The following is a 16,131-nucleotide window of genomic DNA, read 5'->3' on the forward strand; positions in this document are numbered from 1 at the left end:
ACATGAAGACTGGTCCTTAAAGGGATGTATTAAACACATGAAGACTGGTCCTTAAAGGGATGTATTAAACACATGAAGACTGGTCCTTAAAGGGATGTGTAAATGTATTAAACACATGAAGACTGGTCCTTAAAGGGGATGTATTAAACACATGAAGACTGGTCCTTAAAGGGATGTGTAAATGTATTAAACACATGAAGACTGGTCCTTAAAGGGATGTATTAAACACATGAAGACTGGTCCTTAAAGGGATGTATTAAACACATGAAGACTGGTCCTTAAAGGGATGTATTAAACACATGAAGACTGGTCCTTAAAGGGATGTGTAAATGTATTAAACACATGAAGACTGGTCCTTAAAGGGGATGTATTAAACACATGAAGACTGGTCCTTAAAGGGGATGTATTAAACACATGAAGACTGGTCCTTAAAGGGATGTGTAAATGTATTAAACACATGAAGACTGGTCCTTAAAGGGATGTATTAAACACATGAAGACTGGTCCTTAAAGGGGATGTATTAAACACATGAAGACTGGTCCTTAAAGGGGATGTATTAAACACATGAAGACTGGTCCTTAAAGGGATGTGTAAATGTATTAAACACATGAAGACTGGTCCTTAAAGGGGATGTATTAAACACATGAAGACTGGTCCTTAAAGGGATGTGTAAATGTATTAAACACATGAAGACTGGTCCTTAAAGGGATGTATTAAACACATGAAGACTGGTCCTTAAAGGGATGTATTAAACACATGAAGACTGGTCCTTAAAGGGATGTATTAAACACATGAAGACTGCCCTTAAAGGGGATGTATTAAACACATGAAGACTGGTCCTTAAAGGGATGTATTAAACACATGAAGACTGGTCCTTAAAGGGATGTGTAAATGTATTAAACACATGAAGACTGGTCCTTAAAGGGGATGTATTAAACACATGAAGACTGGTCCTTAAAGGGGATGTATTAAACACATGAAGACTGGTCCTTAAAGGGATGTGTAAATGTATTAAACACATGAAGACTGGTCCTTAAAGGGATGTATTAAACACATGAAGACTGGTCCTTAAAGGGGATGTATTAAACACATGAAGACTGGTCCTTAAAGGGGATGTATTAAACACATGAAGACTGGTCCTTAAAGGGATGTGTAAATGTATTAAACACATGAAGACTGGTCCTTAAAGGGGATGTATTAAACACATGAAGACTGGTCCTTAAAGGGATGTATTAAACATGAAGACTGGTCCTTAAAGGGGATGTATTAAACACATGAAGACTGGTCCTTAAAGGGATGTGTAAATGTATTAAACACATGAAGACTGGTCCTTAAAGGGATGTATTAAACACATGAAGACTGGTCCTTAAAGGGATGTATTAAACACATGAAGACTGGTCCTTAAAGGGGATGTATTAAACACATGAAGACTGGTCCTTAAAGGGGATGTATTAAACACATGAAGACTGGTCCTTAAAGGGGATGTATTAAACACATGAAGACTGGTCCTTAAAGGGGATGTATTAAACACATGAAGACTGGTCCTTAAAGGGGATGTATTAAACACATGAAGACTGGTCCTTAAAGGGATGTATTAAACACATGAAGACTGGTCCTTAAAGGGATGTGTAAATGTATTAAACACATGAAGACTGGTCCTTAAAGGGATGTATTAACCACATGAAGACTGATCCTTAAAGGGATGTATTAAACACATGAAGACTGATCCTTAAAGGGATGTATTAAACACATGAAGACTGGTCCTTAAAGGGATGTGTAAATGTATTAAACACATGAAGACTGGTCCTTAAAGGGATGTATTAAACACATGAAGACTGGTCCTTAAAGGGATGTATTAAACACATGAAGACTGGTCCTTAAAGGGGATGTATTAAACACATGAAGACTGGTCCTTAAAGGGATGTATTAAACACATGAAGACTGATCCTTAAAGGGATGTATTAAACACATGAAGACTGGTCCTTAAAGGGATGTGTAAATGTATTAAACATGAAGACTGGTCCTTAAAGGGATGTATTAAACACATGAAGACTGGTCCTTAAAGGGATGTATTAAACACATGAAGACTGGTCCTTAAAGGGATGTATTAAACACATGAAGACTGGTCCTTAAAGGGATGTATTAAACACATGAAGACTGATCCTTAAAGGGATGTGTAAATGTATTAAACACATGAAGACTGGTCCTTAAAGGGGATGTATTAAACACATGAAGACTGGTCCTTAAAGGGGATGTATTAAACACATGAAGACTGGTCCTTAAAGGGGATGTATTAAACACATGAAGACTGGTCCTTAAAGGGATGTATTAAACACATGAAGACTGGTCCTTAAAGGGATGTATTAAACACATGAAGACTGGTCCTTAAAGGGATGTGTAAATGTATTAAACACATGAAGACTGGTCCTTAAAGGGGATGTATTAAACACGTTAAAAAGGTAGATTTTCCAGGTTGTTTCTTTAATAAAAGTAAATGTTGACAGTCTCACAATAAATAATAATGCGATTGTACGCCGGCCGGGTTCAAATACCTCGATATCATTTCAAACCCCTTTTTCTGTGCTAGATTGAGTTGGCTTCACGAGCCAATAGAATACTCCAAACCCCTCCCATCTGGCAGACTAAAGCCGAAAGATTTCAAATAGCTTCTGAACCCAGGTCTGACGGCTGCTGTTTCCTTCAGAAAACAAATCCAAAACTGATAAACTCCCGGAGTTAAAAACAAAACAAAATGGCAGCCTATCTCCTATACAGTGCACTACTTTTGGCCAGAGCCTTATGGGGGGGGGGGGGGAGTGGGTGGTCTCTACTCTGCCGTGCAGTCCTGTATCTTCTCCGTCGTCGTCGTGCTGAAGTGGAACAGGAAGACAGTTCTTTATCTTCTCCGTTGTCATCGTGCTGAAGTGGAACAGGAAGACAGTTCTTTATCTTCTCTGTCGTCGTCGTGCTGAAGTGGAACAGGAAGACAGTCCTGTATCTTCTCCGTCGTCGTCGTGCTGAAGTGGAACAGGAAGACAGTCCTGTATCTTCTCCGTCGTCGTCGTGCTGAAGTGGAACAGGAAGCGAAAAGAGGGAAGAGTCTTGTTTTTTTTTTCTTTATAAAATATAGATCCAGCCGGTAGGTCGGTGGTTTTCTCTGCTGATGAAGAGGTATCTTCTTCTTCGTCGAGAAAGAGACTGTACACAGGATTCGTCTGGGAAAGAGGAGCGTGAGAGGGATTTGGGGGGGGGGGGGGGGGACGCATGCGTCACTTCACCGGAACATTCGGACGAACTCCCTGGTCGGGCCGACCAAAATAGTTAGCTAGGCAATTTATTTCCTTCTAGTCGTGAGTAAAACTGAAGCACAGTGTACGTTTTTATTTTTAATAATTTTTTTAAACAATATCCAGGAAGAATAAAGTATTCCGCCGTGCATTTGATAAGAACTAATATTCATTTACAGATAAATCCTCTTCCTCCCGTCTCTCTCAGCCAGTTAGCTCCACCAGGTGACAGTGGTTCAATGTCAGGCTTCTTAAAAGACGGAAAGTAAGAGTTCATCAAGCGAAGAACCAAAAGAAAGGGATTGGTGGAGGGGGGGGGGGGGGGGTTTGGGCTGAAAGGATACCAGGAAGTGACTTGGACGGGGGGGGGGGCTGGAAACTGTAGGACATCAACCCCAGTCAAGGCTCAGTTTGGGCTGTGGTTAGAAGGCATCGGAGGGCACCATAAGGAGATGGGAGATGAGGTCAGAGGGGGTTTATTGCCGGGTCTCAGTTGTTAAGGAGTAGTTCTGTCGCCGTCTCCACCTCCCAGGATTTAGAAGACAAGGCAGCGATTACAGCATTCTGTCAGGAGACAGAGAGAGACATCACACATCATTCTGTCAGGAGACAGAGAGAGACATCACACATCATTCTGTCAGGAGACAGAGAGAGACATCACACATCATTCTGTCAGGAGACAGAGAGAGACATCACACATCATTCTGTCAGGAGACAGAGAGAGAGACATCACACATCATTCTGTCAGGAGAGAGAGAGACAGAGAGAGACATCACACATCATTCTGTCAGGAGACAGAGAGAGACATCACACATCATTCTGTCAGGAGACAGAGAGAGAGACATCACACATTCTGTCAGGAGAGAGAGAGAGAGAGAGAGACATCACACAGCGTTCTGTCAGGAGACAGAGAGAGAGTGCCATCACACAGCATTCTGTCAGGAGACAGAGAGAGACATCACACATCATTCTGTCAGGAGACAGAGAGAGAGAGACACCACACAGCATTCTGTCAGGAGAGAGAGAGAGAGAGAGAGAGAGAGAGAGAGAGAGAGAGAGACAGAGAGAGAGAGAGACATCACACAGCGTTCTGTCAGGAGACAGAGAGAGAGAGACATCACACAGCATTCTGTCAGGAGACAGAGAGAGAGACACCACACAGCATTCTGTCAGGAGAGAGAGAGAGAGAGACATCACACAGCATTCTGTCAGGAGAGAGAGAGAGAGAGAGACACCACACAGCATTCTGTCAGGAGAGAGAGAGAGAGACACCACACAGCATTCTGTCAGGAGAGAGAGAGAGAGAGAGAGACATCACACATCATTCTGTCAGGAGACAGAGAGAGAGAGAGACATCACACATCATTCTGTCAGGAGACAGAGAGAGAGAGACACCACACAGCATTCTGTCAGGAGAGAGAGAGAGAGACACCACACAGCATTCTGTCAGGAGACAGAGAGAGAGAGAGACAGAGAGAGAGACATCACACAGCATTCTGTGAGGAGAGAGAGAGAGAGAGAGAGAGAGAGACATCACACAGCATTCTGTCAGGAGAAAGAGAGACACCACACATCATTCTGTGAGGAGAGAGAGACATCACACAGCATTCTGTCAGGAGAGAGAGAGAGAGAGAGAGACATCACACAGCATTCTGTCAGGAGACAGAGAGAGAGACATCACACAGCATTCTGTCAGGAGACAGAGAGAGAAAGACATCACACAGCATTCTGTCAGGAGAGAGAGAGAGAGACATCACAAAGCCTTCTGTCAGGAGAGAGAGAGAGAGACATCACACAGCATTCTGTCAGGAGAGAGAGAGAAAGACATCACACAGCATTCTGTCAGGAGAGAGAGAGAGAGACATCACAAAGCCTTCTGTCAGGAGAGAGAGAGAGAGACATCACACAGCATTCTGTTAGGAGAGAGAGAGAGAGAGGGAGACATCACACAGCATTCTGTTAGGAGAGAGAGAGACATCACACATCATTCTGTCAGGAGAGAGAGAGAGAAAGAGACACACCACACAGCATTCTGTCAGGAGAGAGAGAGAGAGAGACATCACACAGCATTCTGTCAGGAGACAGAGAGAGAGACATCACACAGCATTCTGTCAGGAGACAGAGAGAGAGACATCACACATCATTCTGTCAGGAGACAGAGAGAGAGAGAGAGAGACATCACATCATTCTGTCAGGAGACAGAGAGAGAGACACCACACAGCATTCTGTCAGGAGAGAGAGAGACACCACACAGCATTCTGTCAGGAGAGAGAGAGAGAGAGAGAGACACCACACAGCATTCTGTCAGGAGAGAGAGAGAAAGACATCACACATCATTCTGTCAGGAGAGAGAGAGAAAGACATCACACATCATTCTGTCAGGAGAGAGAGAGAAAGACATCACACATCATTCTGTCAGGAGAGAGAGAGAAAGACATCACACATCATTCTGTCAGGAGAGAGAGAGAGAGACATCACACAGCATTCTGTCAGGAGAGAGAGAGAGAGAGACATCACACAGCATTCTATCAGGAGAGAGAGAGAGACACCACACAGCATTCTGTCAGGAGAGAGAGAGAGAGAGAGAGAGACACCACACAGCATTCTGTTAGGAGAGAGAGAGAGAGAGACACCACACAGCATTCTGTCAGGAGAGAGAGAGGGAGACATCACACAGCATTCTGTTAGGAGAGAGAGAGACATCACACATCATTCTGTCAGGAGAGAGAGAGAGAAAGAGACACACCACACAGCATTCTGTCAGGAGAGAGAGAGAGAGAGACATCACACAGCATTCTGTCAGGAGACAGAGAGAGAGACATCACACAGCATTCTGTCAGGAGACAGAGAGAGAGACATCACACATCATTCTGTCAGGAGACAGAGAGAGAGAGAGAGAGACATCACATCATTCTGTCAGGAGACAGAGAGAGAGACACCACACAGCATTCTGTCAGGAGAGAGAGAGACACCACACAGCATTCTGTCAGGAGAGAGAGAGAGAGAGAGAGAGAGACACCACACAGCATTCTGTCAGGAGAGAGAGAGAAAGACATCACACATCATTCTGTCAGGAGAGAGAGAGAAAGACATCACACATCATTCTGTCAGGAGAGAGAGAGAAAGACATCACACATCATTCTGTCAGGAGAGAGAGAAAGACATCACACATCATTCTGTCAGGAGAGAGAGAGAGAGACATCACACAGCATTCTGTCAGGAGAGAGAGAGAGAGAGAGACATCACACAGCATTCTATCAGGAGAGAGAGAGACACCACACAGCATTCTGTCAGGAGAGAGAGAGAGAGAGAGAGACACCACACAGCATTCTGTTAGGAGAGAGAGAGAGAGAGACACCACACAGCATTCTGTCAGGAGAGAGAGAGAGACACCACACATCATTCTGTCAGGAGAGAGAGACATCACACAGCATTCTGTCAGGAGAGAGAGAGAGACATCACACATCATTCTGTCAGGAGAGAGAGAGAGACACCACACATCATTCTGTCAGGAGAGAGAGACATCACACAGCATTCTGTCAGGAGAGAGAGAGAGACATCACACAGCTGTCTGTCAGGAGAGAGAGACATCACACAGCATTCTGTCAGGAGAGAGAGAGAGAGACACCGCACAGCATTCTGTCAGGAGAGAGAGAGAGAGAGAGAGACACCACACAGCATTCTGTCAGGAGAGAGAGAGAGACACCACACAGCATTCTGTCAGGAGAGAGAGAGAGACACCACACAGCATTCTGTCAGGAGAGAGAGAGAGACCACACAGCTGTCTGTCAGGAGAGAGAGAGAGAGACACCACACAGCATTCTGTCAGGAGACAGAGAGAGAGACACCACACAGCATTCTGTCAGGAGACAGAGAGAGAGACACCACACAGCATTCTGTTTACCTTTTCGAAGCCCATGGCAGTGAGTTTGTCTATCTTCGTGTGTATTCTGGACCGGGAACAGGGGCTCCACCGTAGTAATGGCCCCATAACCTGGCTGTCTGCGTAAACATCTCTGGGTTCTGCTTATACTGGGAGAGAAGAAACCCATTTACAGAACGATGAGGAGGAGGAGAAACCCATTTACAGAACGATGAGGAGGAGGAGAAACCCATTTACAGAACGATGAGGAGGAGGAGAAACCCATTTACAGAACGATGAGGAGGAGGAGAAACCCATTTACAGAACGATGAGGAGGAGGAGAAACCCATTTACAGAACGATGAGGAGGAGGAGAAACCCATTTACAGAACGATGAGGAGGAGGAGAAACCCATTTACAGAACGATGAGGAGGAGGAGAAACCCATTTACAGAACGATGAGGAGGAGGAGAAACCCATTTACAGAACGATGAGGAGGAGGAGAAACCCATTACAGAACGATGAGGAGGAGGAGAAACCCATTTACAGAACGATGAGGAGGAGGAGAAACCCATTTACAGAACGATGAGGAGGAGGAGAAACCCATTTACAGAACGATGAGGAGGAGGAGAAACCCATTTACAGAACGATGAGGAGGAGGAGAAACCCATTTACAGAACGATGAGGAGGAGGAGAAACCCATTTACAGAACGATGAGGAGGAGGAGAAACCCATTTACAGAACGATGAGGAGGAGGAGAAACCCATTTACAGAACGATGAGGAGGAGAAACCCATTTACAGAACGATGAGGAGGAGGAGAAACCCATTTACAGAACGACGTCTAGAGGATAAACCCATCAGGAACACTGACAGACAGATTCACACCGGTACCTGGTTGGAGAGGAGGAACACTGACAGACAGATTCACACCGGTACCTGATTGGCCACTACTGCATCCTGGGGGTCGTCTGGTTCAGCTGCAGCCAGAAGAGCCTGGAGGGACAACAGTACTGTCCTCAGAGTCATCGCTGCTGCCCTGGGAGACAGGAAGAGGAGGGGTTTGAGAGAGGAGGTGCTGCCCTGGGAGACAGGAAGAGGAGGGGTTAGAGAGAGGAGGTGCTGCCCTAGGAGACAGGAAGAGGAGGGGTTAGAGAGAGGAGGTGCTTCCCTGGGAGACGGAGAGAGGAGGGGTTATAGAGAGGAGGTGCTGCCCTGGGAGACGGAGAGAGGAGGGTTATAGAGAGGAGGTGCTGCCCTGGGAGACAGAGAGAGGAGGGTTAGAGAGAGGAGGGGTTAGAGAGAGGAGGGGTTAGAGAGAGGAGTTGCTGCCCTGGGAGACAGAGAGAGGAGGGGTTAGAGAGAGGAGGTGCTGCCCCGGGGGACGGAGAGAGGAGGGGTTAGAGAGAGGAGGGGTTAGAGAGAGGTGGTGCTGCCCTGGGGGATGGAGAGAGGAGGGGTTAGAGAGAGGAGGGGTTAGAGAGAGGAGGTGCTGCCCTGGGGACGGCGGTAGGGAGAGAGGAGGGGTTATAGGGAGGAGTTGTAGGGAGAGAGGAGGAGTTGTAGGGAGAGAGGAGGAGTTGTAGGGAGAGAGGAGGAGTTGTAGGGAGAGAGGAGGGGTTATAGGGAGGAGGAGTTGTAGGGAGAGAGGAAGGGTTATAGGGAGGAGGAGTTGTAGGGAGAGAGGGGTTATAGGGAGAGAGGAGGAGTTGTAGAGAGAGAGGAGGAGTTGTAGGGAGAGAAGAGGGGTTATAGGGAGAGAGGAGGGGTTATAGGGAGAGAGGAGGGGTTATAGGGAGGAGGAGTTATAGGGAGAGGGGAGGGGCGTAACTATGTGTGACTCACCACTGGTCTTTGAGGATGTCCAGACAGATGGCTCCTGTTACTGAGCTGATGTTGGGGTGCCAGATCTTAGTGATGAACCTCACCTGGGGAGAGAGAGGGGTGTTAAACACGAGATAGTAGTGTACCATCATAGTGACTCTTAAAGGGATGTGTTTCTTACCTTGGGAGGGTTAAAGGGATGTATTTCTTACCTTGGGAGGGTTATTAAAGGGATGTGTTTCTTACCTTGGGAGGATTAAAGGGATGTGTTTCTTACCTTGGGAGGATTAAAGGGATACGTTTCTGGGATTTTGATTTCCAGTTGAAATCTGCCACCTTAGAAAGGAGAAAAAAACAGTGCATATGATCTGTATTGGTGTGTGTGAGCAGGTGTGTGTGTGTGTGTGTGTGTGTGTGTGAGCAGGTTGTGTGTGTGTGTGTGAGTGAGCAGGTGTGTGTGTGTGTGTGTGAGTGAGCAGGTGTGTGTGTGTGTGTGAGCAGGTGTGTGTGTGTGTGAGTGAGCAGGTGTGTGTGTGTGTGTGAGTGAGCAGGTGTGTGTGTGTGAGCAGGTGTGTGTGTGTGAGTGAGCAGGTGTGTGTGTGTGTGAGTGAGCAGGTTGTGTGTGTGTGTGTGTGTGTGTGTGTGTGTGTGTGTGTGTGTGTGTGTGTGTGTGTGTGTGTGAGCAGGGTGTGTGTGTGTGTGTGTGTGTGTGTGAGCAGGTGTGTGTGTGTGTGTGTGTGTGTGAGCAGGTGTGTGTGTGTGTGAGTGAGCAGGTGTGTGTGTGTGTGTGTGTGAGTGAGCAGGTGTGTGTGTGTGTGTGTGAGCAGGTGTGTGTGTGTGTGAGTGAGCAGGTGTGTGTGTGTGTGTGAGTGAGCAGGTGTGTGTGTGTGTGAGAGCAGGTGTGTGTGTGTGAGTGAGCAGGTGTGTGTGTGTGTGAGTGAGCAGGTGTGTGTGTGTGTGTGAGTGAGCAGGTGTGTGTGTGTGTGAGTGAGCAGGGTGTGTGTGTGAGTGAGCAGGTGTGTGTGTGTCACCTTCGTACGGCGTGTCTGGTGGTCCTGCGATCTCTCCTCGCAGCTCTGTGAAGTTTTCATCTACCAGATCCACCTTGATCTGGTTTTTACTCGTCTGTCAGAGAAAGAGAGTGATGGAGGCAGAGGGATGAGGAGAGAGGGAGGAGGGGAGGGATGAAGAGAGAGGGATGACGGGATAGGGATGAAGGGAGGGATGAAGAGGGGTGAAGAGAGGAAGAGGGATGAAGAGAGATTGTGGTTCCGTAGGACCCTTCTCCATTGACAGTCTGTCCATCAGACCCCATCAACACAGTTATAGCAGTAGCCCACTGTCTCCCCCAATACTTCCCTTGTTCTTATTGAAATAGGACATGGGAGATCCACAGTTTCATTTAGCAAGCGAAACAACTAAACAGTCTCTCATGATGTGCTATATTAAAGAACTGACAACAGTCTAGCTATCGAGCTACAGGGTCCAAAACTTCCTAAATAATGTCTTCATAGCAAAGACACTAGCTTATTACATAGTAAGAGGGGTGCACCAAGGCAGCTGTCAAACTAGCAGGCTAGCTAACGAGCTAGCTACCCTGTATTAGCTACCTAGCAACACAAGTTTCTCCCTTCAGCTAGTTAGCTAATGTCAGCTACAAAAACGTCAACACAGGGAGGAAAAAACAAACAATTTTTTAGCATCTTGACAACTATTTGGGCTGACACTCGACATTTTGGCGTTAGGGGCTTTTGTTTTTTGTTTCTATGGGGGTTTTGTCTTGTTATCTGTCCCAGGCCTGTCCCCTTGGGCTAACATCCGCGATATTTCCTGATCTGTGTCGCCGACACCCTTTCACTTCGCACCGGGCATGTTGTCGCACAATCACCGATAAAGTTCCCCTCGATAGGGCCTCGCTTGTTTTCCGCTGCATCAGAAACGCAGATTGGATAACTCGCAAGCTGACATGTTCCTTTGCATGACAACTTGCAAACATAAACAACTACAGTTTTAATTTAAACTGGTTAAAAAAAAACGATTTGCCATAAGTAACCGTAAATAGTCATAAGGATATATTTTTTAATCAAACCTCTTCGCTTTTCAGAACTTCTTTGAACTCCCGTTTGATCCTTTGGACCGCTATATTCGCCATGGCTCTGCCGTCGCCCTCCGTCCAGTAGCGGGATGTTACACCTGGTCGGGCCTCGGTCCACTCCCGTTGCTGTGTGGATATCTTCTGTTAGACTCTCCAATCCTCCTCTCTCTCTCTTTCTCTCTACCTCTATATCTCTACCTTGCTCTCTCTCTCTCTCTCCCTTTCTCTCTATCACTGTCTATCTCTCTACCTCTTTCTCTCTACCTCTCTCTCTTTCTCTCTACCTCTATCTATCTTCCCCTCTCTCTCCTCGGTTTCGTTCACTCTCCTTCTTTCTTTCCCCTCTTCAAAAACACAGCACTCCTTTCTTGAAAATGCGTGCAGCACAGTCTTGTCAGTAACTGAGTCTGGAAATATGAACACAGTTTGTTTTTGTTGCCACAGAACTAACGTTACTAGAAAATGTTTACGTCTGTGAAAGGTTGGTTTTGTGGAAATAGCTAGAAAGAGGAACGTTGTTGTTGTTGTTGTTGTTGTTGTCAAGCACGGCTGTATTCCACTGTTGAGAGTCATGTGATATGATGGGATGGTGTGAATACATCACTTTCTCATCATATGTAACTTTAAGACGGTTATATCGGGGCCTGTGTCAAACCACAAGTGATACATTGTAGCTGCACACAAGTTTAGGAAATTCTCTCTCTGACACACAACACGGTACATTGTCACTAATTCTCACTGTCTGTCTGTGTGTCTTTGCTGCCCGTGTCCTGTATAATAGATTGCCTATTGGTCGAGGGTAAAATCACCGTGGAGTTGACATCTCCAGCATCTTCTCTGTTGTTATGATCTGCTGAACAGGGACAGGCCTGTGTGACACATTTTTTCCAGACATCTCTGTCCTTTTCCGTCAACACGGATGGACTCTATTCAGAGAAAAATACAGAGGTTTGTTTTATCATTCACTTGAACATGAAGGTCACATGAACAGACTTTTCTGGGGGCATTTTGGGGGAAAGAGATGACACCAGAGTTACTGAGTTAATCAGCAGATATTGATTTTGTTGTACACCTGACATGTACTGTTATTCTTCATAATATACTCCATCTGTCACTGGGTGATTGATTGGCCATGTATGGTTTGTTTACTTTCCGTACGTCATCGCATCTTAACTCGCTCTTGACTTTGATTGGCTGAAATGATATCCCGCTGGATATCTAAACCAATCGGATGTCTGAGACAGTTGAAACGCTGAGTTGGAGAAAAAAAACGAAAGTTTCCACGTTACCACAGTCACAAAGTCAATATTGCTAACCTTATGCATAACCTTAAATAGCATTTTGGTATAATTTATTTTCATACATCTTTACAATATAGCCAGTGTGGTTAAGATTTAAAATACAATTGAAAAAGAGAAATGGTAGAAATAGGCGCTATTTAAGACGTTATGGCTGTGGTAACTAGTGACGAGCAAAAACACGAGTTCCCGGTCTACTCGCAGATCTCGCGTGATGTCCGTGACGTGGCTGTCGCGTACTGTATCAAAACACAGACAGGCAGAGCTTGGGTGTTATCATTAGTTCCCCGTTTTGCAACTAAAACCACCGTTTTCTATTGGACAGTATCGGGTAGGTCCCCTCCCGTTTCGTTTGCCTCCGTTTATGGAACGTTTTGCAACAGAATTGGCATAATGAATGAGCCCCTGGAAATCTTCTACTGTACAGATGAAAACAGTTTGGCCAGCTGTGGCTTTCTGATAACGTGTCTACAGTCGGGAACGATAACAACAAGAAACATACATTCACTGGACTCTAAAGCTGCGTCTGGATCAGTGTGTTCAGGTAAGTGTCGTCTCTCTGTCCCTTCAATAACACAGCAAAACGCAAATGCACTGGCAGCGCTGGGTGAAAGTACTGAATCTACAGGGTAGGGAGCATAAACGCATCCACACGTAACGAATTAAGTTTTGGATTATAATATTCATGAAAAGCTCCAATGCGAAGTTGCACCTCTATTTGGCTAGACGGCACCAACAGATCTGGGTCCAAGCTAGACGGCACCAACAGATCTGGGTCCAAGCTAGACGACCAACAGATCTGGGTCCAAGCTAGACGGCAACAACAGATCTGGGTCCAAGCTAGACGGCACCAACAGATCTGGGTCCAAGCTAGACGGCACCAACAGATCTGGGTCCAGCTAGACGGCACCAACAGATCTGGGTCCAAGGCTAGACGGCACCAACAGATCTGGGTCCAAGCTAGACGGCACCAACAGATCTGGGTCCAAGCTAGACGGCACCAACAGATCTGGGTCCAAGGCTAGACGGCACCAACAGATCTGGGTCCAGGCTAGACGGCACCAACAGATCTGGGTCCAGGCTAGACGGCACCAACAGATCTGGGTCCAAGGCTAGACGGCACCAACAGATCTGGTCCAAGCTAGACGGCACCAACAGATCTGGGTCCAGCTAGACGGCACCAACAGATCTGGGTCCAGGCTAGACGGCACCAACAGATCTGGGTCCAGGCTAGACGGCACCAACAGATCTGGGTCCAGGCTAGACGGCACCAACAGATCTGGGTCCAGGCTAGACGGCACCAACAGATCTGGGTCCAGGCTAGACGGCACCAACAGAAGTTGCACCTATATTTTTCGAGTTTTTACATAAAACGGATCAGAGAACCGAAGTCATGCCGGAAAAGAAAATTGCGGTGTGTGACGTAATTATGGAGGACACGACAAGTCAGCCTCTTCCATGTAAAACTCCCGACAAAAAAATAACTTCATTCAAATTATCCGCAGTCATGACTTCTGGTTTCAATTCAATTTATCAGCCAACTTACAAAGCAAATTACTTTTATGAATGTATAGGTACAAAATAAGTGTACCATCTTGCTAGCCAACTATAGCCTACTAATGTTAGCCTTTTACTAACTGTTAGTACTGCGTGAACCAGGTGCTATCAACGCTTAGCTTAGGAAACAAACGGTTTGAAATACATAACGCCCATCTAACCACTTATCAAATAATGTTGCCGGTATATGCAGTTATCTTACGACATTTTTTTTTCACTCGTTAATGAAATATGTCTTCAGGACAACGTTTGTTTTTAGTTCTTATAATTCAATATTATAATATTCAATAATATAAGACAGGAGGACTTTGTCAGCTTTGGATGTGTTCGCCCAGAGACTAGCTGCTAACTAGCTACAGTTGGAGCGGCAGGGTCGCCTAGTGGTTAGAGAGTTGGACTAGTAACTGAAAAGTTGCAAGTTCAAATCCCTGAGCTGACAATGTACAAATCTGTCGTTCTGAACAGGCAGTTAAACCACTGATTCCGTCATTGAAAATAAGAATTTGTTCTTAACTGACTTGTCTAGTTAAATAAAGGTGAAAAAAATTATTGAACTGCTTCAATGTTCTGTTAAAAGGTTGATTTGGCTCTGGAAGCCAAAACCAGCTAAATACTCCCATCTAGACATGAATCGATTCTATATTGCTCTACGGTTCTAGAAACATAAGTCTCTTTTTAACTTTCACATCAAAATCATTTCACAAATGCAACATTTAAAAAAACAGTATTTTGTTGAGTGACGTGTTTGTCTTCAGTTGACACACAGGTGTTCAGAGACTCAGATAATTCATCAGGTCGTCCACAGGTGTTCAGAGACTCAGATAATTCATCAGGTCATCCACAGGTGTTCAGAGACTCAGATAATTCATCAGGTCATCCACAGGTGTTCAGAGACTCAGATAATTCATCAGGTCATCCACAGGTGTTCAGAGACTCAGATAATTCATCAGGTCATCCACAGGTGTTCAGAGACTCAGATAATTCATCAGGTCATCCACAGGTGTTCAGACCTAATGTGTACCTACCTAACTAGCTAGGTAACTATGTACTGATCATTCAGCACCGGTAAAAGGCTCCAGGGTCTGCTTTGTTTTACCTGTGAAACCATTTCCTCATTGCTTGTTGTTTGGTCTAAATGAAATGAGAACCACAGTCAGCGACTGTGTAAATAAGTTACACAACGGCCAAGGAAACATTTACCTGTAGCCTCTCTGAGCTACTGCACCTGCCAAGAGGTCCGGGCATTTTATGGCACAGGCAGCCAGTGGGCCTGGTCAAAAGTAGGAGGGGGGGGGGGCATCTGGTAGCCAGTGGGCTTGGTCAAAAGTAGGAGGGGGGGGGGCATCTGGTAGCCAGTGGGCCTGGTCAAAAGTAGGAGGGGGGGGCATCTGGTAGCCAGTGGGCCTGGTCAAAAGTAGGAGGGGGGGGGGGCATCTGGTGGCCAGTGGGCCCGGTAAAAAGTAGGGGGGGGGGCATCTGGGATGTCAACGATGTCTCCTCTCATCCCAGGTGTGTGTGTGTGTGTGTGTGTGTGTGTGGTCTCATCCCAGGTGTGTGTGTGTGTGTGGTCTCATCCCAGGTGTGTGTGTTTTGTCAGGTGATCGTAATGGCGGAGGGAGGCTTTGACCCCTGTGAGTGCATCTGCACGCAGGAGCACGCCATGAGACGACTCATCAGCCTGGTAAGAGTGTGTGTGTGTGTGTGTGTGTGTGTGTGAGATGGAGAGAGATTCCATTTGTGTATCAGTCCCAAGATGTGTCTCCATGTTTGTGGGTGGAAGTAAGAGGGGAGGGAGGGGAGGGGAGGGGAGGGAGGAGAGGAGAGGAGAGGAGAGGAGAGGAGAGGAGAGGAGAGGAGAGGAGGGGAGAAGGAGAGGAGAGGAGGGGAGGGGGAGGGGAGGGGAGGGGAGGGGGAGGGGGAGGGAGGGGAGGGGGAGGGGGAGGGGAGGGGAGGGGAAGGAGGGGAGGGAGGGGAGAGGAGGAGAGAGGAGAGGAGAGGAGAGGAGAGGAGAGGAGAGGAGAGGAGGAGGAGAGGAGAGGAGAGGAGAGGAGAGAGGGAAACCTAGTCAGTTGTACAACCTGAATGAATTCAAACTGAAACTGTGTCTTCCGCATTTAACCAACCCGTCTGAATCAGAGAGGTGGGGGGGGGCTGCATAATCCACGTCAACATTTCAATCTGACTAAGACTGACCGCAGGATACAGCATGACC

At 46.4% G+C, this 16,131-nt stretch overlaps 1 protein-coding gene and 1 pseudogene across 4 annotated transcripts in view; one reads left to right on the plus strand and one right to left on the minus strand.

Moving 5' to 3' along the window:
• Positions 1 to 2,460: 2,460 nt before the first annotated feature.
• LOC116362162 (ubiquitin-conjugating enzyme E2 K-like) lies at positions 2,461 to 11,316 on the minus strand (annotated as a pseudogene).
• A 1,095-nt stretch (positions 11,317 to 12,411) lies between these two features.
• The window catches only part of smim14 (small integral membrane protein 14), a 16,101-nt gene continuing 12,381 nt past the window's right edge, over positions 12,412 to 16,131 (plus strand). Inside the window, exons 1-2 of one of the 4 annotated variants that reach the window (XM_031816465.1) lie at positions 12,412 to 12,906; positions 15,470 to 15,600. In XM_031816465.1, coding sequence (XP_031672325.1) covers positions 12,513 to 12,906; positions 15,470 to 15,600 — 525 coding nt within the window. In that variant the 5' untranslated portion in view covers positions 12,412 to 12,512. The remainder of the gene's footprint in view (positions 12,907 to 15,469; positions 15,601 to 16,131) is intronic. The other 3 variants (XM_031816467.1, XM_031816469.1, XM_031816466.1) reach the window with 3 other exon arrangements.

This window comes from Oncorhynchus kisutch, unplaced genomic scaffold, assembly GCF_002021735.2.
Source record: "Oncorhynchus kisutch isolate 150728-3 unplaced genomic scaffold, Okis_V2 scaffold801, whole genome shotgun sequence".
Taxonomy (NCBI): domain Eukaryota; kingdom Metazoa; phylum Chordata; class Actinopteri; order Salmoniformes; family Salmonidae; genus Oncorhynchus; species Oncorhynchus kisutch.